At 47.9% G+C, this 22019-nt stretch overlaps 1 protein-coding gene and 1 long non-coding RNA gene across 2 annotated transcripts in view; one reads left to right on the top strand and one right to left on the bottom strand.

Moving 5' to 3' along the window:
• Positions 1 to 22019, bottom strand: part of LOC144756279 (uncharacterized) — a 385761-nt gene that overhangs the window by 264394 nt on the left and 99348 nt on the right. The gene's annotated exons all lie outside the window — the stretch shown is intronic.
• LOC144756278 (uncharacterized) overlaps positions 1 to 22019 on the top strand; it is a 411513-nt gene that overhangs the window by 306882 nt on the left and 82612 nt on the right. Inside the window, exon 11 of the mRNA XM_078645939.1 lies at positions 11806 to 11910. Coding sequence (XP_078502065.1) covers positions 11806 to 11910 — 105 coding nt within the window. The remainder of the gene's footprint in view (positions 1 to 11805; positions 11911 to 22019) is intronic.

Below are 22019 nucleotides of genomic sequence, written 5' to 3'. Positions count from 1 at the left end.
TCATGAATATCCTGCCCTGGTCCTTGTGAACAGGTCTCAACGTGCCGGTTTGGTGCCTGAATCGGGTGGCCGTCCCCTGCCCAAGAGTGGAGGCGTGGGACTGATTTTAGCGGCCAGGGCGTCGCCCGTGATTGAAGCGCTCCGGAGCGGCCTACACAGCCGGGGCCTCGATTTTGGAGTGGCCCGGCGGCTTGGAGAAGTTGCAACGTAGACGGAGGCGGCGCAGACCCGCCGCGTCTTCTGGGGCCCGGGGCTTCCGCAGACAACACATTGTGCGGAGCAGCGGCGGATGGTGCTGGATGGGCTGAGACCAGCGGGGGCCCCCGATTGGGAATCACTGGACGCACTCGGAGCGGAGGGCTTAGCGAGCCGCGGCGGAGCGGCGGCGCCTGCACACCGAAAGGCGCGTCTGCACGATTAAAGGCTATACAGCTCTCCCTGGTCAGTGTTACAACGAGTGGGGATGTGGCGGCCGGTGGCGAATACTCGGGTGTCTTGTCGGGCCCCGGTGGGACGCTGGTGGCGGCATTGGGCCCAAATTGAACTCGGGACTGGTGCCGCTGGGGTGTGCAAGCTGGTTGGCGTGGTCGGGGCCCTATCGCTGCTACTGAGGACACTCGTGGAGAGCCCGATACCCCTCCCCCCCCCTAACATCCCTGGGGTGGGAGTCAGACGGTTGGCGGCCATATTCGGACCTGGGACCTGGTGGTGTGCTGGTGCCGCACAACGAGAGCGTCATGACGAGAGGTGGCGGTAGCCAGCGTAAACAGGGGCCCATCGACAAGTTCACGGAGGCTGCCGGCGCGAAGGGCGCATCGGCGCTGGTACCGGACAACGCTGCTCTCATGGCGGCGATCACGCAATCCCGGGACGTCTTAGATGCCAAGATTGGAGCGGTGGGCTCGGACGTCATGCTCCTCCGGCAAGACCTGCGGAACGCTGTGGAGCGTATTGCGGGCACAGAGATGCGCATAACTGAGGTGGAGGATGATGTCTCTTCCCTGAAGAAAAGAGTCCTGGTCCTTGAGAGGACACAGAAGGGCCTTGTCCAAAGGGCGGAAGAGGCGGAAGGATGGGCACGGCGTAGTAACCTGAGGTTTATTGGCTTTCCGGAGGACTGTGAGAAGGGTAACGCTGAGAGCTTTCTGACACAATGGCTGGAGAGCTGGATTCCACCTGAAGCTCTCTCTCGCTGCTTTGTGATCGAGAAGGCCCATCGGGCGCTGACAAAAAAGCCGCCGGTAGGCGAGCGCCCGCACCCTATGATCGCTGAAATCCTGAACTATGCTGACAGAGATACGATCCTTAAGCAGGCGAGGCTAAAGGGTACACTGACATACGACAACGCCAATATCCTGATATTTCCAGACTATACCAAACAAGTGCAACAACAACGCCAATCCTTCGCAGCGGCAAAGGCCCGTCTCAGGGACCTGCAGCTGCAGTACGCTCTTCTATATCCTGCTAGGTTGAGGGTGATATTTCAATCTCGCACCTTCTTCTTTGATACCCCGGAGGAGGTCTTCCAATGCACTGATGAGACTGTAAAAATTCGGCCCAAGGGAGGAGAGTCTGACTCATCGACGAGCAATTTGGCCGGGGGAGGCCAGGAAGGTCGGCGTAGGCGCAGAGGCCGTTTGCGCTCAAGCCGCAGCTCGAAATCTGGATCAGTCACGCGTCGAGGCGGGGGTGCCCCGGACGCCCAGGAGGATGCGTCTTGACATTTGTGAGACCTGACTAATACCTTGCTTGAATGCTTTCTTTAAATGGGACCAGCTGTAATGCTGTCAAGGCTGGCGTCCCACAGGGTTAGTTGGGAGGGGGCGATGGCCTAGTTCCACATGGGCTGCTGTGAGGGGCTTAGTTTGAGGGGGTGGTTCGTGGCTCCCAGTTGGGGCCGGGATCATACTCCGACCACGACAGGTGCTTCCATGTTTGGGAGGTGCGGGTGGGGGGTGGGCAGGGAGAAGTTGGGGTTTGGATACGAGGGAAGGGGAGGGGGTTTGCGCTGATACTGCGGCTTGCTGACTGTCCACAAGGTTGCCAGGGTGGCCGGCGTGGCGTGAGGCTGCGGCACGATACACACCTTCAATGGTTATGGATGATGAGGGAGTGCGATTAGGCCCGGGTGGGACACGGATCATGTGCTGGAATGTGCGGGGCATGCTGGATAAAGTGAAGCGGGGGGCTGCGTTTACATGGGCTAAGAGGAGGGGGACGGACATACTCCTCCTGCAAGAAACGCATTTGCTTGGTACCAAGGCGCTGTGCCTTCAGAGAAATGGGTTCATACACGCATACCACGCGGGGGTGGCGGTACTTGTCCACCGGAGGGTCCCATTTACTCAAAAACGCACATGGACAGACCCACAGGGTAGATTTGTATTTGTACATGGAGAGATCAGAGGGGACCCAGTCCTAATTGGTAGTGTTTATGCCCCGCCCCCGCTACAGTGGCCCCTAGTCGAGATACTGCTCTCCTTGTGGGTGGACATGCCAGACGCCATGTCCGTCGTGGGGGGGGGGATTGGAATGACGTGATGGATGTCGCACTGGATAGATGGCGCAGCGCAGATGGTGCAAGTGGAGTGGCGGATGGGGACGGCCACACATCCAGGTTGAGGGCCTTGGCCACGGGTCTTGATTGAGTGGACACGTGGAGACACAAGCATGGCGCGCGCAGGGAGTACACGTACTTTTCGGCAGCACGGGACTCCTTTTCCAGGCTGGATTACGTTTTTGGTCCAAGGGGCATGGCGCATAAGGTGCTGGCTGCCGAAATCCTGCCAAGGGCGCTGTCTGATCATTCGCCGGTTTATGTAATCCTTGACAATGGGCGAGCCCGGCAGCCCTTCAGATGGCGTTTGTCACCGTGGCAACTGACGCAGGGGCCTTACTGGGTCCATATGACATGTGAAATTGCTCACTTCTCGAGGGCACGGTAGACACCGCGGCGATGCTTTGGGAGGCGATGAAGCCCACACTGCACGGTGTGGACATCTCATGGTGTGCGGCGGCGCGCAAGGAGAGGCGTAGGGACCTAGTGCGGCGCGAGGCGGAGATAGAGGCGCTGGAACGCAGGGGCAGAGAGGAGGGCGGGGGGCGGCCAGGAGACAGCTGGTGCTAGCTCAGCGGCAATACTCAGCGGTGCTTATAGACGAGGCCAAGCAGGCATGGCTGGCCACGCGCAGTCGTATCTATCAATGGGGCGATAAATCCAGTAAGATGCTGCATCGTTTATGCCAAGGTGTCATGCATGCACAGCCCCTGCCCCAGATAGTGGGACCCGATGGGGAGCCCCTAATGGAATCGGCGGCACTGGCCGAGAGCTTCGCCACATATTATGAGGCCCTCTACACGCTACGGGAATGTTTGGACGCGGAGGTAGTGCAACGCTTTATAGATGACCTTCCACCTAGGGCCGTCGCCGACGAAGCACGTGAAATACTAGATCGCCCCCTGTCTGACGAGGAGCTCGTCACAGCACTGGGAGAACTGAACCCGGGGAAAGCTCCAGGGCCGAATGGGTTCCCTAGCGAGTTCTTTAAACACTTCATGACTCAGCTGAGCCCGCACTTCCGCCCGGTTGTGGAGGAGGCGCGGGAGACAGGCTGCTGCCACCGGACTGGCGCCATGCGGAGGTGGTGTTTTTTTTAAGCCAGGGCGACCCCCAGAGGCACATGAGTCCTATCGCCCGCTATCTCTACTCAATACAGAGGCTAAGATACTGGCCAAGGCCCTCGCCAATAGACTCAAGCCGTACATTACCGATCTGGTACATCCCGACCAGGCGGGCTTCATGCCACAGCGGGCTACATGCCACAATATACGTCGGGCACAGGTCGCTGTGTCGGCCTGGCGACGGCTGGGGGAACAGGCCGCATTGTTCTTAGCCGACATGGATAGGGCTTTCGATTCCCTAAGCTGGACGTATCTTTTCGCTCTCTTGGGGTGGCTCAATTTGGGCCCTCGTTTCTTGGCGTATGTGTGGCTCCTCTATACAGATCTTATGGCGGCGGTGCGAGTGGGGGTGATCTCTCGCTCCTTTCGGCTCGAGCGTGGGACGAGGCAGGGTTGCCCCCTCTCCTCTCCCCGTATCTGTTCGCCCTGGCTATGGAACCTCTCGCGGCGTGGGTGAGGATAGATGCTCAGCTCAGGGGTTTCCAGTGGGCGGGTGGCGTAACGGATAGGATAGCGTTGTACGCTGACGACGTCCTGTTTTTTCTCACTAACCTGGAGCGCTCGGGGCCTAGGCTCCTGCGGATTCTGCAAATCTTTGGCGAAACCTCTGGATTATACTTGAATCCTCGGAAATCTACATTGTGGATTCTGGGCGGCCCGCAGCCGATTGGGGACTGGGCCGGGGAGCTCCAGATAGCCACAGATGGTATGAAATACTTGGGAGTGTTCCTGTCGGAGAACGCCTCCGTTGCTATGGAACGAAACATTACCCCGGTGTGGGAGTGCACAAGAGACGACATCAAGGTTTGGTCTAGAATGCCACTCTCCATCCATGGTCGGTCGGCCATCTTTAAGATGGTGGCACTTCCACGTTTGATTTACCAACTACAGAATCACCCAGCCCTGATTGCGCGTAGTTGGTTCGGGTGCCTTAACTCAGCGCTCAGCCGCTTTCTGTGGGAGGGGGGTGCGGCGCGGGTTGCCCTGCGGACCTACTTCCGGTCAACCTACACCGGGGGCTTGGCCACTTCAGACGTCCTCTTTTATTACCAGGCGTCCCATTTACTGGTCTTAAATGATTGGTGGTATGCTGACAGTAGCGACCCCGCCTACGCGGTTGAGAGGGCCATGATGGGCACTGCGTCCGTCCATACGTTACTATACTCGGCGCCGCTCAGGAAGGCCTTGCCATCAGCTACGCAGGTGGTCTTCCAGGTCTGGAGGCAGACGCTGCGTAGGATGGGTTGGTGGAACGTGCTAACCCGGGAAACCCCACTCTGGCTCAATGGCCGCTTGCCCCAGTTAGCTACCTTGATGGGCTTTCGGGGTTGGGATGCGATCGGCATCTCTACCCTAGGGGATGTCATGTCCAAGGGCGTGCTTAAGTTATTTGAGGACCTGCGTGTAGAATACGAGATGCCGAGGACTCAATTTTATAAATATCTTCAATTCAGACATGCTCTTACGCCATATATAGCGGGCTTGGATGACCTACCTGAATTTAGTCCGATAGAGGCCAAAGTCTTTATGGGGGAGCTACCCGACAAAAAACTGTCTCGAATATATCAAACCGTGGTCCGACACTGCACCACTGCACCACCGACCTGCAGCACCTCAGAACTACTTGGGAACAGGATGTTGGGGACCTAGATGAGGAGGATTGGGTGGAGGCACTGGAGAGCCTTAGGGGAGCTGCAATTTCCACGCGCCTGCGACTCATACAATTTCGGTACTTACACCGCACACATTACACTAGGCAACGCTTGTGGAGGGCGGGGCTAATAGCGTCCCCGGATTGCCTTAGGTGTGGGACGGAGGTTGGGACATTTCTCCATACTGTGTGGGAGTGCAGGGAGTTGCGGAGATTCTGGACAGGAGTGCTACGGTGTCTGGATGAGGTCCTTGCATGGGTAATTCAGAGAGACCCTAAACTGATTCTGCTGCATGTTATGGCTGGGGTGGGAGGCAACGGCGTCATTTGCTCCTATTGGGCTTAACCTTGGCTAAACGAGACATTGCGCGATCGTGGAAGACACCCCAGGCCTGGAAGCGGGGTATGGACTTCTGTATGGGGTTGGAGCAGCCCGTGTTCGAGGCCAGGGGGTGCCCACTTAAACATTATAGGGTTTGGAAACGGTGGGCGGACTATCGGGGTCTGGACCTGGACCCTCCTCCCGAGGAAACCGCAGACCAGCCTTGGATGTAGCCAGACTACCTGGGCAGTACAGTCCAATTGTCGGTGCATGTGCTAGGCCGTGTACTGAAAATGTTTTATCTGGTGGAGCAGGCAGCAGCGCGCAAGGGGGGGGGGGAGTTGTGGGTGGAGGTGGGACGGGGGGGGTGGGATCTGTTCGTTGTATCCTTGACATGTATACCTCTTTTATTTTCCTCCTTCTATGGCGTACCAACTGAAAATGATTGCATGTATGTGCAGATTAATGATGATGGTGATCGACTCTGGGTTACAGAGTGTGACAGAATATACGCTTGATATGCACTCAATAAAAATCAGTTTTCAAAAAAAAAAAAAAAGAGTATACAGTGAAAGTAATTTACATTCAATATATAAAAACAATGAACAAAAATTGATTTTGTTGTACATAAATTAAGTAGGCAGCATGACACGTCTTCCAGTAGTTAAGTTGGATTTATTAAGTTACAAGGAATAAGATAAGACAGCAGAGCACAAAGCCCCACAGCTGACCAGACCAACTGCCGGGGCTAGAATCACAACACACCAGATATAAAAAGATATAAACACAAAGAAAGGACTAAAGACACCAAGAAGCCATATAGAGCTAAGTATGAATTTACAACAGATTTCATAAAAATTATTATGTATGATTAATCTCTAAGTCATGTGCATTATTGTGGCTGATTTTCAATCAAGAAGCAGGAAAGGAGAATAAATACAGTTTTCAATCCGATGTGACGTGTGATAGTTATAAAAAACAAATTAAATTCTGTCTTTCATCCCTTTCGGTTGTAAAACATGTAGTTTTTTTGTCCAGTAGAATTCTGATCTCGCTAATGCTTTGGATGAATCAATGTCTTGTCTTACAGTCACTTGCTCAAGAATGGTAAATCGTAGTTGAGCAATATTGTGTCTGGCTTCGAGCCAGTGAGATGCCACCGTTGATTTCATATTGCGGTTCCTTATGTTGCTTTTTTGTTCTCCTACTCGTATTTTAATTTTCCGTTCGGTCTTGCCAACATACATTTTTCCACAAGGGCATTTCAATGCATAGATAAAATGTGATGAGTCACAGGTGCTAGAGTGTTTTAATTCTATAGTATGACCTTGTGTAGGATGAATGAATTTATTGCGAACTATTGCGTTACTGCAATGTATACAGTTCATAAATTTTTGCATACCTTTGTAATCTTTCTTTGTGTGGAATTTTTTCTTTTTCAAAAGCTCTTGGAGGTTATTGGAACGTTGCATTGCAAAATTCGGGTGTGTGGAGAACAAGTCTTTAAAATCTGGTTTGGTGTGGATGATAGACCAGTGTTTCATTATTAATGGATTTGATGCGATCAGATTGTGTGGAATATTTCAAGACAAAAACTGTCTTCTTTGATGGATTAGCAGTGTTTTTTTTGTAGAAGTTGTGTTCTGTCCTGAGTTCCCACCCTCTTAGTGGCTTTTTCAAGTATCTCTTCAGGATATCCTCTCAGTTTAAATTTCTCTCAGAATTTTTTGGTTATTATATTTGTTTCTGTCGGATCCAAAGTGATTCGTTTCAATCTTATGAATTGAGAACATAGGAGATGATGTTTTAGTGATTTCTGATGAAAACTTCGAAAGTGTAGGGTATTGTTTCTATCCGCTTTTTGGTGTATACGTTTGTCTTGATTTTTCCTGGTTCAATTTGAATTAACACATCCAAAAAGGCAACATTGTTCCTTTCTATTTGATGAGTGAACTTGACACGATCATGAATGTTGTTGAGTACTTGAATGTTGTTCTCCAAGATAGTGATGTCGCCTTTCCATAGGACTAGTATGTCATCTAGATATCTTTTATAAAGGACTAAGGGCCAGATGTAGGTAGGATTTATTTACCGATTTTTAATTACCGAATTTTACCGATTCGGTAATTAAGAATCTGTAAATATGAAGGGGGGACATGTAGGACCATCGGACCGAATCGGTAAAAATCTGTATTTACCGATTCGGTAAATACCGACCGGTAATGCCCATTCATTCCTATGGGCATTGAAGCCCATAGGAATGAATGGGCATTACCGATTCGGTATTTACCGAATCGGTAAATACCGAATTCCACAAGGGTGCAGGGGGTGTCACTTTGACACCCTCTAGCACCCCCAAAACAGGTTCGGGTGCCATGTGGCAGGCATACCTGCCCTAAGGGCAGGTCTGCCTGTCATATGGCACAGGTGTGCATGCACACATGTGCATGCACACCGGAATCGGTATTTTACCATCAAATTGATTTGGTGGTAAAATACCGATTCGGTAAGGCTTGTGGGACTCTGAAGAGTCCCACCTACATTTCAAATTTACCGAATCGGTAAAAATACCGATTCGGTATTTTACAGAATCGGTAAATTTACCGATCGGTAAATTTACCGATTCTGTAAAATGACTGTCCCTACATACCATTTCTCTGATACCGGTCGGTAACGGCCGAAAATACCGATTTTCGGCCGTTACCGACCGACCTACATCGGGCCCTAAATGGTCAGTCAATGATTCATTGCTGAGAATGTGGTAGCTTTCCAGTTTGGCCATAAAAATATTGGCGTACGAGGGCGCACCAGCAAAACCCATGGAAGTTCCGTTATTTTGGGCGTAAAATGTTTTGTCCCATTCAAAATAGCTGTGTAGTAATGAAAACTGCAAAAGTTCCAACAAAAAAACTTTTTCAACATTTGATGTTTCATCTTCAAGTAAAGCCCATTCCATGGCTTCCATACCATCCTTATGAGGTATTGAGGTATAGAGGGCAGTGACGTCTATGGTACATAACAACCAGTCTAATGTTGATGATGATTTAATATACTTTGAGTGTAGAAATCTGCATTCCCGGCATTACATTTACATTGGTTGCTGGATAGCCAACTGAACGTTGCAGCAAGACAGTTACAAGGTTACTCACCTGGGAAAGCATCGACCTTCCCCCAGGAAAGAAGGAGTTGGATGTCATCTGCACGTGACAATTTTTGCCCCAAAGGATTCTACCAAGGAGGCAAAGGAAGTGAGATAGACATTAACTATAGTTGGACTCAGGGCTGAGCCCTGTGGCACTCCTACCCTTAGCTTTTGGGAAGTGGCAGAGAAAGGGTTGCACCATACCTCTTGTCCTTATTCCTCCAAAAACGAAGCAAGCCACGGCCAAGCCAGCACTCTAATTTCCATTGTTGTAGGTGAGCTAAAAGGATGGGGTGAGAGATGGTGTTGAATGCTGCCGATATGTCGAGCAAAACCAGCAGTGCTCTGTCATCCCTGTCCAGACTGAGACGGATGGAATAAAGTACTTATAGCAAAGCTGACTCAGTGCTATAGTTGGGCCAGAAGTCAGATTAGCTAGCATGAAACAAGTTAAGCAAGGTATTGTTTTCAAAGTACGTGGAAATCTGTTGATTAACGTGTTTCTCAAGTACTTTTGATAGAGCTGGGAGGAGAGAGATTGGTCTGCAATTGGTTGGGTCAGTAGGGTCCGCCTGAGATTTTTTTTAAAGCGGTAGAATTTTCACCTGTTTCCATGCTCTAGACATTGTAGGCGCTGAAAGGGAAGTATTAATTAAGTGATGCACCAATGGGTAATGACCTCAGCCCTGCAGGCTAAAATAAAGGAAGGACCAGAATCAGAGGATGAGCCTGATGTAAGGCGACTTTGGGCTAGAACGGAGTCTTTCACCAGGAGTCTTCCACCGAGATGGGAAAAAAGGTGTCCAGGAAGCTAACTTTACTTCTGGAGATGGACACTGCTGGAATCGGTTCTTCCGCCTTTCCCCTCTCTTTGCTGATTCATTCCTCCGTGCTATATATAGCCCAATAATAAGCAACTGTCGGCTCTTGGAGGCTGGAGGCTAGCTTGAATAGAAGCTTTTTGGTCATGGAAGTAACAGGCAAGTTGTTCACACCATTTTTGGGAAGAGGATTTATAATTAGTGTCAGCCTCCGGCGAGGTGAAAGACTTAACAATTTAAAAAATTTCCTTGGAGTGGTTGTAAGATTTTAGCCTCAAAATATATAATTATTTTCTAATGTAATCTCTTTATGATACTTCCTAAGAACTTCTTTATAGTCTGTTTTTACATTGGGACAAATGGTGGCTCCCCATTGTCTCTCTATACGTTTACACTCAAGCCTTAAGTTTTTCAGCGCCTGAGTGTACCAAGGACTGGACACTTTAAGGTAACGTTGCTGAGTCCTCCTTACTGGAGTAAGAGCTCAGATCGCGATCTCGATCCAGCTATCAATCCGGCACGTGTCCTTGAATTGTAAAGTTGTTGGGATGTTCTTACATAGTCATTTGATAGGTATTTGACAAGAAGGAAATCATTTGAAAATGTTTGGATTATGTAGGGTAATCCTCCTAACACCTCGTCTTAGGTTCTTTATATTCCTGCACCCCTCCTGCCTGCCCTGGGCAGCTATGGTATGTTCTGTTGGCATGGCCCGACATGGTCATGGCACTTCTCTCTCATGAGGGAGGTGGGAGGTAAGGAGCCAGGACTCTGAATTAAAAAAGATAAGAAATATGAGAGGAGAAGGAGTGCTGCTTTTAAGAAAGAACAATGGGCCATATTATCAAGAAAAGGAGATACATTATCGCTGCTTTTATTGGCAGGAAACTGCCGCTAAAGCGCCGATAATGGGCGATAATGGGCTTGATAATATGCCCTTGTGAATTCCCATAGAAGCCCAGGTTAACATCAGAACCTGGGCTTCTATGGGAATTCACAAGGGCATATTATCAAGCCCATTATCGACGCTTTAGCGGCAGTTTCCTGCCGATAAATGCGGCGATAATGTATCACTCTTTCTTGAGAATATGGCCCAATGTCTCTATCAGAGATGTGTTAAAAAACAAGCAACTGTGACAATTCCTCTTCTTCCTTCCTTCCAAAGTGGTTTCATGCCAGTCCGGATGGCCTTGCATTGCTATTCACCACCCATGATCATTTTCCACACAGCCGAATGGGGTTTTTTGTTTAGCATGACTAATATCAAACAGCTGCTAAAATAATATGGCAATCTCATACACTGTGTTTGCCAACATCACCATTCAGAATGTTAATTCCCTGAGCCTTATGCACACACACTCGAAAGGTTTAGTGCCCCTCATGTTGGCATACAGTCAGGCTTGGTTTGTATATAGCATATGTATTATCAAGAAAGCCCTGCCACACACAACAGTGGAGATACATTTGATTGATGTAAGCAAGTGTGTCCTGGGGAAGAGTTGGACTGCGTCTTCAGAGAAGCCTGTGTTTTTGATGTTTGCATTCTGCTAGTCTTACCAGGAAAAGGCTGTTAGAGATGAAGTAAGAGCTGGAAATAGGAAGGTTCACAGCCTTAGTGAGCGTCGCTGTTCAGCTGTGGGTGCAACTTGGGGTGAAGTAGTTTATTTTCTGCTAAGCTAAATTTTCATCAGAGTCTGGGTATGGGCACAGACGTTCGGTGCCTGGAGTGCTTCAAGGTTCGGTTGCGCCCTGGGAGATGGTCAACTCTGGTTCCCGATACGGCGAGGTCATGTGGTACGCCCTCCGCCCCACCCCCGGAAGGAGTGGTCGATGGTTATATGACACAATGTTTGTTTTTCTGCTATCTCTCCTCAGTACCTTTCTTGAATTGGACATTAGTGAGCCGCATAGATTCTTTATGTTAAAAATCTTGTGGAAAAAATGCTCTACTGTAAAATACTTTGGGTGTATTAAATGTATCCTTTACCTAATTGGCCACCTGACGTTTGAGGGTGCAACAGCCTTTATGAGGTTGTTGCCTGTAGTTCATTTTGTTGCTTACTGATAAAAAGATTTATAACTTAATTCATATGTTTCCCTCTCTCGAACAGAATCACCACTTAGGGTGTTTATTGTACTTTTATTTTCACATTGATGCTTAATTTAAGTTTTTCCGTTTTCTTTACAGCTCGGTCTGGTAAACTGACAGAGTCAGAGATAACCACCTTCAGAGTCAATGCCCACTGCCTGCATCTGCATAATGTTCAAGTATATGAGCGTGTTCATTCACACGGTAAGACAATTATTATATTAATGTATTGGCTTACGTTCAACTAAGGTACATAGCCTCTTCTATATCTACCTATCACTACTTCCCCTCATCTAGGTCACCTTCTAAACATCCTCCGAGGTAAGCTATCTAGAATAGGTTAACAGTATCATATATTGAAAAAGGGGAGGCACAGAAGAATTCCCCCTTCAATCTCCTAAGTCAAGACTTCACAGGTGATGTAGTGGATACCATGTAGTGATAGACAGATGTAGTGACAGGTAATGCACTCACATACAAACTTTAATGGATTATTAGAACTTTTATAAACAGAGGAGTTAGGGACCTATTAAACAAGCATTGGCATAGCCAATAGGTCTCGCCTTTGGGACCTTATAAGGATTTAATTATGAGCACAATATCCTTGGTGCAACATCAACTGTTTCATTGCTAAACACTTATAATGTCCCAAAGGCGAGACCTATTGGCTATGCCAAGGCTTGTTTATTTTGACTGCTATTCTTTTCGTGCTGTCTTTCCCATCCACCCAGCTCTGGTTTTGCCCAGTGTGCTCTCTAAGCAGAGGCCACCTTTGATCGTCGGGGTGGGAGCAGCACGGTGGTGAGTTAGGAGGCAAGTGTGTGAGTGGGGAGTTTGGAGGCAGAACTGTGATTGGTGGGTTCAGAGGTAGAGTTGAGACTGGAGGGCTCAATGGCAGCACTGCAATTGATGATGTAAGAGGTAGTACCACGAATAGTGGGTTAGAATATATATAAGGAATTTGAAGACAGCGCTGGGTTGAGGGAATCAATGTGATTGTAGCAAGCGCTGTTAGTAGCACTTAGTTTTCTGTGGAGAAAAGTGAGTAGTGAGGACAGCAGCATTGTGGTTATGACTCGACTTTTAAATCCGAGGATAAGAATGTGGTTTATTTGAGGCAGATCTAAATACGGTGGGTTTAGGGTTAAAGGTAGAATGGCAGTAATTGTGTTTTTGATGAGCTTTGTAGGTGCTGAGGCTTTGATCACAACATCTCAGATTTCAATCTTCCACAGGAGACTTTTTTTATTACAGGACATTCCCCTGAATGTATACAAATGCAGTCATTCACCCAGGAGCTCGAAGCTTGCCTGGAAAAGTGACGTGCGCGGGGCCCCTGATGTCCATGACCGCATTGCCTCGTCGCCTCGGGATATTCTCCCTGGTGACATGAAGAGAGCCAGGCCCTTTACTTTCCGGCAGTGGCAATGAGTGCCATAAAACACCTCTTGCCCGGCCTGCCAACAGGGGCCGCTCTTTCTACTCGTGCCACGTGCCAGCGTGTTCCGGCTTCTGACAGGAATGTGATCCACGTATTGCGTGGCTGCACGACAAGCAACGCCTTTATTTGGTGACTGGAATTATCCCGTGTGTGACGCTTGACTACAGCCATGGTGCTGAAAGTTGTCAATGATCTCTGGAAGTAACGTATTCAGGAACAAAACTTTAAAATTAACTCGGCGCACAATGCAAACACGGGGGTGCCGCGCAATTAAATACAAAAAAATCCCAAGTGTTCAACGTGGTAATATGTTTCACACACACACACCTCAGGTCAGTGATCGTCCCGCTCTCAGTAGGAAAGCTGCACATCCCAAAGAGGATAGATAGGTGACTGAATCTGTCTGTATCATTCTCCTCATAGATTCAGGTATGAGTTTGCACGCCATTTTACTGCGCAAGCTCCTGCAGCTTCAGGTAGGCAACGTCCTACAACAGACATTGACTACCACCAGGCTCCACCCTAGGAATGTTGCCCCAGCCCCCTATCAGATTTGAAATTTGTTCCTCATGATTCTAGTCGGCAGCTGTAGCCACTCGGCCCCATCTTCTCCGCCCTTAAGTTATGGACGATGGTAACAATCGTCTATGAGTAAAAGCAGAAATGTATTCTGAAGTTAATAGATAAGGATCACGCAGGTTTTTAAAACACGAACAGTGAATAGGCAAGCGAAGCATTTACATGCCATGCCCCAAAAAGAGCTGAAAGTCCATACTATTTTGCGATGTTTTTGCTATTTCAGTCTCGCAGCTTCAGAAAATAGGGACTGGCCACCTTATTCCCGGAGTAGAAATAAATGTCACAGAAAATAGTATCCGCTAAACTCAGGTTGAATTGAAGACATCCTGGAAAGCTCAGGTCTGTGTTGCAATAATGTCACCACCGTATCTGGGCAATTTTGATGATTAATGGACTCATATTTTTCTGATTTAGGACGGCTGACTCTCTAATTCCCAAAGAAGTCACGCGGGGAGATAATAGTTCAGCATTTATTTGGAGAAACCCTAAGCATGACAAATATTTTGGCGCCCTCGTGCACAGAGTTAGTTATCCCTATTTTCATTGACTGTAGACAGTGATTTGTGATGTAGTGAAAGTGCATTGGTGTAGTAAAATCTCCAACATGTCCCTTGAAAGTGATTAAAAGTCCCTGAAAGGTTTGCCGCTCGCATGAGAAGCAGATGTGTTACTGGCAGCCCGCGGGGCACTTAGGATCTTCTCTTTTTTTTTATATATAAATAAACATTTGCTTGACAAGGATACACAGCAGTTTGAAAAACGCTTGTTTTATTAGTTCTTTCTGAAACCACTTTCTCTGTAAGAGACCATAAACCGGGCCTCTGTGTCCAGGCGGCTATGTCTGATTAGGAGGCTGTCAGCAACAGGGACGTATTACGGAGGGCCAGCTCGCAGTAACGGGGCCAGTAAAGGGAAGGTTGGCTGGGCGTTAATGGGCTTCTAATCTGCCACAGCTGCCCTTCATAAAGCACCATGCTGCACGTGGCAGGGATGGGACAAACATCCTGCAGTGGTGGAAAGGAAAGGACCCTCGCGCCGCTCAGATTGATTGAATATTTTCTGCTTTCCGACCCCTGGGTCTGGACGTCTCCCCTGCCATCTCTCCTCCTCTGTACTTCATTTTTCAAAACCTAAAGCCTTGGTTCATTCTCTCTGTGCTGCTCGCCTTTTGATGTGATCCCTGGAAATAATCCTTGGTGATTTTGGGGTGACGCACGCCGATAACCGTGGCCTGCGCCTCCTCAATGCTAAGATCAAAAAAATGAACACTGCAAAAAAAGAATTTTCATGCAGTTCCCCCGGGGCAAAAGCAGGCATCCACTTCTGCCATTACAGCTGATCGCAGCAAAAAGACAGAAGTGGATGCCTGCTTGTGCCCCGGGGGGACTGACATAAAAAAACAAGCATGCTGCGCCTCGCGCTGGCAGCAGGGGGGGAGGGAGAGAGGAGGGGGCCTGCGCCTGCGTCCCTTACGGGAACGAGCGCTGACACCATATGTTTGCAATGTAATTACCAACATATGGTGTCAGCACTCGAGACCGCAAGGGAATAGCCACACGTGCACGCGTTGCCATTGAAGGCAATGGTACATGGAACCCGTGCACTGTTGTGGCTTAAAAAGGGGACCGATGGCTCAAGGTCTCCTCCTATGCAGCGCATGCGCGCTGCGTAGGCGAGGCCTAAAAATGGCTAAAGCCCGTCACTGAAGTGGTTAAAATCTGAATAAACAAGAAATTGATATAAACTTAACGGCCACATTAATTGCAGCTGTCTGGAGAAAGTGAAGTGACATTGGCAGGTGTTAGTAACACTAATAATTGGGTTATCTATGGGCATGTCCACTCGGAGCCGGTGAACTGTCAAACTGGGGGTGCTCTAACTACCTACCTTGATACCAGAGAGTGAAGTGAGTAACTGATTCAAAATCAGGGAGGTATTGTAGGTTATAACCCAAGAATATCTTGTAGAACATTCAACCAAATGATGCAGGTTACAACACAAATTATTTTCTAAATAAATTGGCTTTAAAGGCATCAAAGGCATAGCCACATGCTTGATGGACAGGTCTGAAGGCGCTCTCATGAATTACTCCAACCGTAATTCACCACAGCAAGAAAGAGACAAGGCCCTCAGGCATCATGGAAAGGATAACATGCTTTCCTGGCAAAGCACCACTAAATCAAAAAGACAATAGGCCCAAAAGGCCCAAAGCTTAGTAGCCTATCTACCTCATTATATGAAAAGAACTAAAAATAGTTCCAACCAATCAGCTGCCAGCACCCTCTAGAACCTTCCCAACAGTGGCATTTCTCCTTAGATTGTTACCGCACGTCGTGTGGAAGGGAGTCTCCGTGAGTGCCTACTCAGTTTCTTCAATATTCTCTTCAAGATGTCTGAAAAGAAAGCTCTCTTTAAAGCTTGCAGGACATGTGATAAGAAGAGGGTCCATGTAGATGACCAGCACAAGGACTGCATCTACTGTCTACATCCTAACCATATTGTTAAGGATTGTAGGATTTGACGTACCTTCCCTGCCAAAACCATCAGAGACAGGGAGGCAAGGGTACTCTTATGGCTAAAATCCTCCACAGAGGAGGATGACAAAGCCTCAACATCTAGCAAAAGAGCTAGATCCCGAGACAGCTCTTCCCCAGAGGGGATGAAACACCACAAATCCTCTCACAGAGCTTCGGACCAGGCAAGGAGGTCCTCTTCTCCTCCTTCTGGATCAGCCTTATCTCCGTTTTCTGAGACTTCCAGGCCTTCATCTACCAGAACGGTGAGTAAAGCCCAGGTCAAGACTCTCTCTCTGGTGTCTGCTCATACAGTTTCTGTGACCTATTCTGCTTCAATTTCTTCATCTACGGTCTCTACCAAGGCTATTACCTCACCTATTGTGTCTTCAAAAATTTCTACTTCAAAGAAATCTTCTGTGACTAAAGAATCCTCTTCTAAAAGTTCTTTATCTAAGTCGCCGTCGACGTCAACTTCGACGACGGTTCCCTCATCTACGAAGTCATCGTCGACGAAAGCCCTGTCGACGTCGAAGGCACCATTGACGAAGAGCCCGTTGACATCAGCACCGTCGACGAAGAGCTCGTCGACATCAGCACTGTCAACGAAGAGCCTGGCGACGACAGCTCCGTTGACGAAGATCCCGTCAACGACAGCACTGTCGCCGAAGAGCCCGTCGACGACAGCTCGTTGAAGAAGAGCCCGTCGACAGCAGCCCCGTCGATGAAGAACCCGTCGACAGCAGCTCCGTCGATGAAGAACCCGTCGACGACAGCTCCGTCGACGACGATTGCGTTGGCGAGCCCGTCGACGCCGGCCGTCGACGACATCATCGTCGACGGCCCAGTTGTCTGTAATGCCTTTGGTCAAAGCGCCCCTGTCAACGACGAAGAGCCCCATAATGACGAAAAGCCCATCGACGCGAGGTTGGTCAACGATTCCGCAAGTCTCTCAGACAACGCCTGTTACATTCACTCACTTTCAGTTGAAAACGTACCATAGGCAAGACTATAGCAATATATCTCCATTATTACCATCACATATTTTGGAGACATATGTGGAAGATGTCGAATCTTATGAGGATGACGAGGAGCAGGAAGGTCCTTTTGGTATAGCACGCCATCCCTCAGAATTGCAAATAAAATGCCAAGAGGATGATGAAGAAGAAGACTATCAAGAACATTTTTATGAAGAGGACTTATCTACACCCTATCATAGACAGTCCTATAAGGCTCCACGTCCAGGAGAAACAAGTCATCTTCCCTCTTCTCTGATCCAAGATCTGCAGGCCATGTTGGCTATTTATCGGCAAAGGTTTCCTCCTGAACCGACTACTCCGATCTTACCTCCCATACCGGTGGCCACACCAGCACCACAACCACTGGTGGAAGATCCTCCTTTACCAAGACAGCCTTCCGGAGCAACACCACAGGGGGATCAGGATACTTCGTCCTCTGATGATGATGGAAGAGAGGAAGGTGAATTACCCAATGACAATGCAACTGGGGACCCTTGGGATGAATACATCATTCCCATGCCCTCGCCTCCTATGCTTCAGCCCTCCGATTCTCCCCCTGAGGATATTGGCGGCTTTCACAACATTATGCAACGGGCTGCAACACGATTCGTATAGCCAGTCACTATCGAACAATCTGATTGTTTATTACATGACTTTAAGGAAGATTATAGAGCAATCACCAGAGCAATCCCAATCATAGACTTCATTTGGAAGGAAGGACTTAAAATAATGAGAACACCTGCCTCTATACCCGCGGTGCTTCCATGGATTGAGAAAAAATACAGAGCACCGCCAGACACTCCATCTTGCCTTGTAGGACATCCGCACCCGGATTCAGTAATTTCACAGGCTGCACAGCAGAGATCAAAGAACCCGGCCACCCCAATTTCAACTCTACCTGAAAAGGAGGGTAGACAATTGGATCTTATAGGCAAGATATGTTCTACCAATGCTGCATCTTCCATCAAAGCAGCAAATTCTCTGGCGAGTTTGGCACATTACGACCGCCAGATGTGGTCAGAGTTTTTAGACCTCATACCTGAAGATCGCCAGCAAGAGGCCCAGAAAATAGTACTCTAAGGTGAACTAGCAGCAACGGAGATTATTGACTGCGCTCTAGACATTGCAAATACCAATTTTTGGCAGCTCGCTGGGGCTGCGGTTCTCCGACACCAGGGATGGCTTAAAGCAACCTCTTTTAGACCAGAGGTACAGACAAAAATACTGGATATGGCTTATGCCGGCGACTTACTATTTGGGAAACATATAAATGACACTTTGCTGACTATCAAGACTGACACGGACACTGCTAAATCACTGGGTACTCTGCAGTACAAAAGAGGATCTTTCCGGGGATCAAGAGGTCATGGTTTTTCCTCTAGAGGAAATGATCACAATCAGCAAAAAACGCAATATCAATCTCAATATAAACAGCCTTATTACCAGTCATCTTACAGGCAATCTTCTTCAGGCAATTTCTCTCGTCAGGGTGGATGACGACGGTCAAACAATCAGGGCCGTGACTCAAATAGAAAACACTGAGTTCAGCCGGACGCCAGTCAAATCGCCCCCCCCCCCTCCCTGTGGGCGCAAAGATCTCAGCTTTCTTCCAGCAATAGCAGCAGATCACATCAGATCAGTGGGTCCTCGACCTAATACAAAAGGGTCACACTCTGGAATTCCTAAAGAAACCACCTACGACCCCGCCCAAGGGTCCCCCTCCCCCCTCGTCTTCACTTACTGTTCAGAGAAGCTTTAAACATGTTCCGCAAGTATGCGATAGAAAAAGTTCCAGTCTCGCAAAAAAGGAAAGGATTCTTGTTTCTTCCTCTTAAGAAAAAAATCTGGGGAGTGGTGCCCGATTCTCGACTTGCGCAAACACAACAAGTTTCTCAAAAAGCAAAGTTTTCGAATGGTGACGCTTGCCGATGTGTTAAGCTGTCTCAACGAAGGGGACTTTATGGCTTCTCTGGACTTGGAGGACGTTTACTTTCATATCTCTATACATCCCAAACATCGCAAATACCTAAGATTCACAGTGGCTTGCGTCCACTTTCAGTTCAAGGTGCTTCCGTTCGGACTGAAATCGGCACCAAGAATCTTCACAAAATGCCTAGCCCCAGTCTCTGCCACCCTGAGGTCTCAAGGAATACAAGTCTTCCCATACCTCGATGACTGGTTGCTCAAGGCATCCTCGAAACAGATTACAAAGAAGGCTGTCAGGAGTTGCCTTCATCTATTCTCAAATTCGGGACTCACGCTCAATGCAAGCAAATCGCAATTGCAACCCCTTCAAGTACTAACATTTCTGAGAGCGATATTAGACACCAGACAGTGCAAGGCATTCTTGTCAGGAGATCGCTAAAGAAGACTACAAAACCTGGCCAAGTCAATTTAAAAAAAGGTCAGTTTTTGTCCGAATATTCGCTTCTCTCCTGGGGATGTGCTCTTCGGCGATAAACCTAGTCCCGTTAGAAAGGCTCAGAATGAGACCTCTGCAAGAAGAACTGCACCAGCAATGGCAACAGTCCATGGGATCGTTCGACGATTGCATCAAGGTGACATCACGCATGATTCATGCTCTTCACTGGTGGTCACTAAAAGCTAACTTGTCGCCGGGTCTCACGTTCTTGACTACTCCCCCAGAGTTTGTCCTAACCATGGATGCATCCATGTAAGTTTGGGGAGGGCATCTCCAAGACCTTCAAATTCAAGGACGATGGTCCCAACAGTACCAGCAGAGGCACATCAACAGTCTAGAACTACGAGCCATCTTTCTGTCTCTGCAAGCATTCCTTCCGAGGATTGCGAGCTCCTCAGTGCTGGTCCGTACCGACAATGCCACCAGCATGTATTACATCAACAAGCAGGGGGGAATGAGGTCTCTCTCCCTATCGCAAGAAGCTCAGGAGCTGTGGGAGTGGGTTACAGAACACGGCATAACCCTCAGAGCAGAGCATGTCAAGGCGATTCAGAACACTTTGCCCGACAACCTCAGCAGCTCCCTTGCAGGTTGTCATGAGTGAGAATTGGAGCAGAAGCAGGTGGACAAAGTCTTTCGGGTATGGGGCACACCAACTCTAGATGTGTTTGCAACAAGAGAGAACAGCAAATGCCTTTACTACGCCAGCAGATTCCCTCAACAGATGTCAAGAGGGAATGCCCTGTCCATGCGATGGTCAGGGATATATGCGTACGCTATTCCCCCGATACCATTGATACCGAGGGTGCGGCAAAAGATGAAGAGAGAGCATTGCAGTCTCATTCTGATTGCTCCTCGCTGGCCGAGGCAGTATTGGTTCCAAGAGTTACTCCTGATATCACAGCAGCACCCTGTTCGTCTACAACCAACTCTCACAATGTTGACAAGAAAGGGAGGTCAGATTCTACACCCAGATCCACAATCGCTTCACTTGCACGCCTGACTCCTGATTTCCTAGAATTTAAGGATCTTAAAATATCTCAGGACTGTCAGGAAATTCTATATAAAGCCCGTGCCCAAAGTACAATCAAGACGTATCGCTTAAAATGGAAGCGCTTTCGTCATTAATGCGAACTCCAGGCTCCACCAGAGGATATTCTTCCGTACCTGCTATCTCTAGCCAAAGCGGGACTGGTGTTCTCATCTATCAAAGTCCATCTCGCTGCATTCCAGATTCAGAAAGAGTTCTAACTAACCATCACTTTGTTCTTCGTCACTTATCAAATAATTTTTAAAAGGACTTTTTCGAGCTTTTCCTCCAATTCGACCTCCTCCTCGAGAATAGGATCTCAATACAGTTTTATCTCAATTAATGAGGAGTCTTTTTGAACCAATTCACAAGGCTGAGCTCACATTTTTGACCTGGAAAGTGGCAATTTTATTAGCTCTTACTTCAGCTCGGAGGGTTAGTGAAAATCAGGCTTTTACATGTCACTAACGATTACGTCACGTTACGAACAAATCGCAAATTCATTACTAAAGTACCGTCTCAATTCCATCTAAATCAACCTGTAAAGCTGAAAATCTTCTTTCCGGATCCAGTTACACCGGCGGAAAAGGCTTTACACTCTCTTGACGTGAAACGTTGCCTGAAATTCTACCTTCAAAAGACTAAGGATATTAGGCTTTCCAATCAATTATTGGTTGCCAATGGCCCAGCCACATTAGGACAAGCTGTGATGAAAGCAACGGTAGCCAGATGGATATCGCCTGCCATCCAATTTTGCTATGATAAAGCCAACAAACCTTTGCACAGAAAGGTCAAAGTGCCTTTCACCAGAACTATGTCGGCTTCTACAGCCTTATTTGCTGGGGTCACACTGGAGAACATCTGTCGTGCTACGACATGGAAGAATGTCCACACGTTCACAAAGCACTACTGCTTACAGTCTGAGTCGCAAGACGATGCAGCAGTGGGACAAGCTGTTCTTCAGCATCTTCTTCATTACGGTTAGAATTTTTGAATGTCTCCGATATTGCATTTATGTTGTATGAACATGATCATTTTCTCTATTATGTTTCTGGTTGTCAATTATTGTTTATTGCTGTACAGTATGTTAAATGGCTATAACTATTTAATTTCAGAAGGTTTCTACATATATATATATATATGTATATATATATATATATATATATATATATATATATATATATATATATATATATATATATATATATATATATATGTATATTTACATATTCTAATGCTTTCTAACCTTCCCGGATGTGTGCGGGATATATAGATATACGCTCTGTCTCCCACCTTCCGCAAACGACAT

Source organism: Lissotriton helveticus, chromosome 5_1 (assembly GCF_964261635.1).
Source record: "Lissotriton helveticus chromosome 5_1, aLisHel1.1, whole genome shotgun sequence".
Taxonomy (NCBI): domain Eukaryota; kingdom Metazoa; phylum Chordata; class Amphibia; order Caudata; family Salamandridae; genus Lissotriton; species Lissotriton helveticus.
This window is presented reverse-complemented; position numbering and strand designations above follow the sequence as displayed.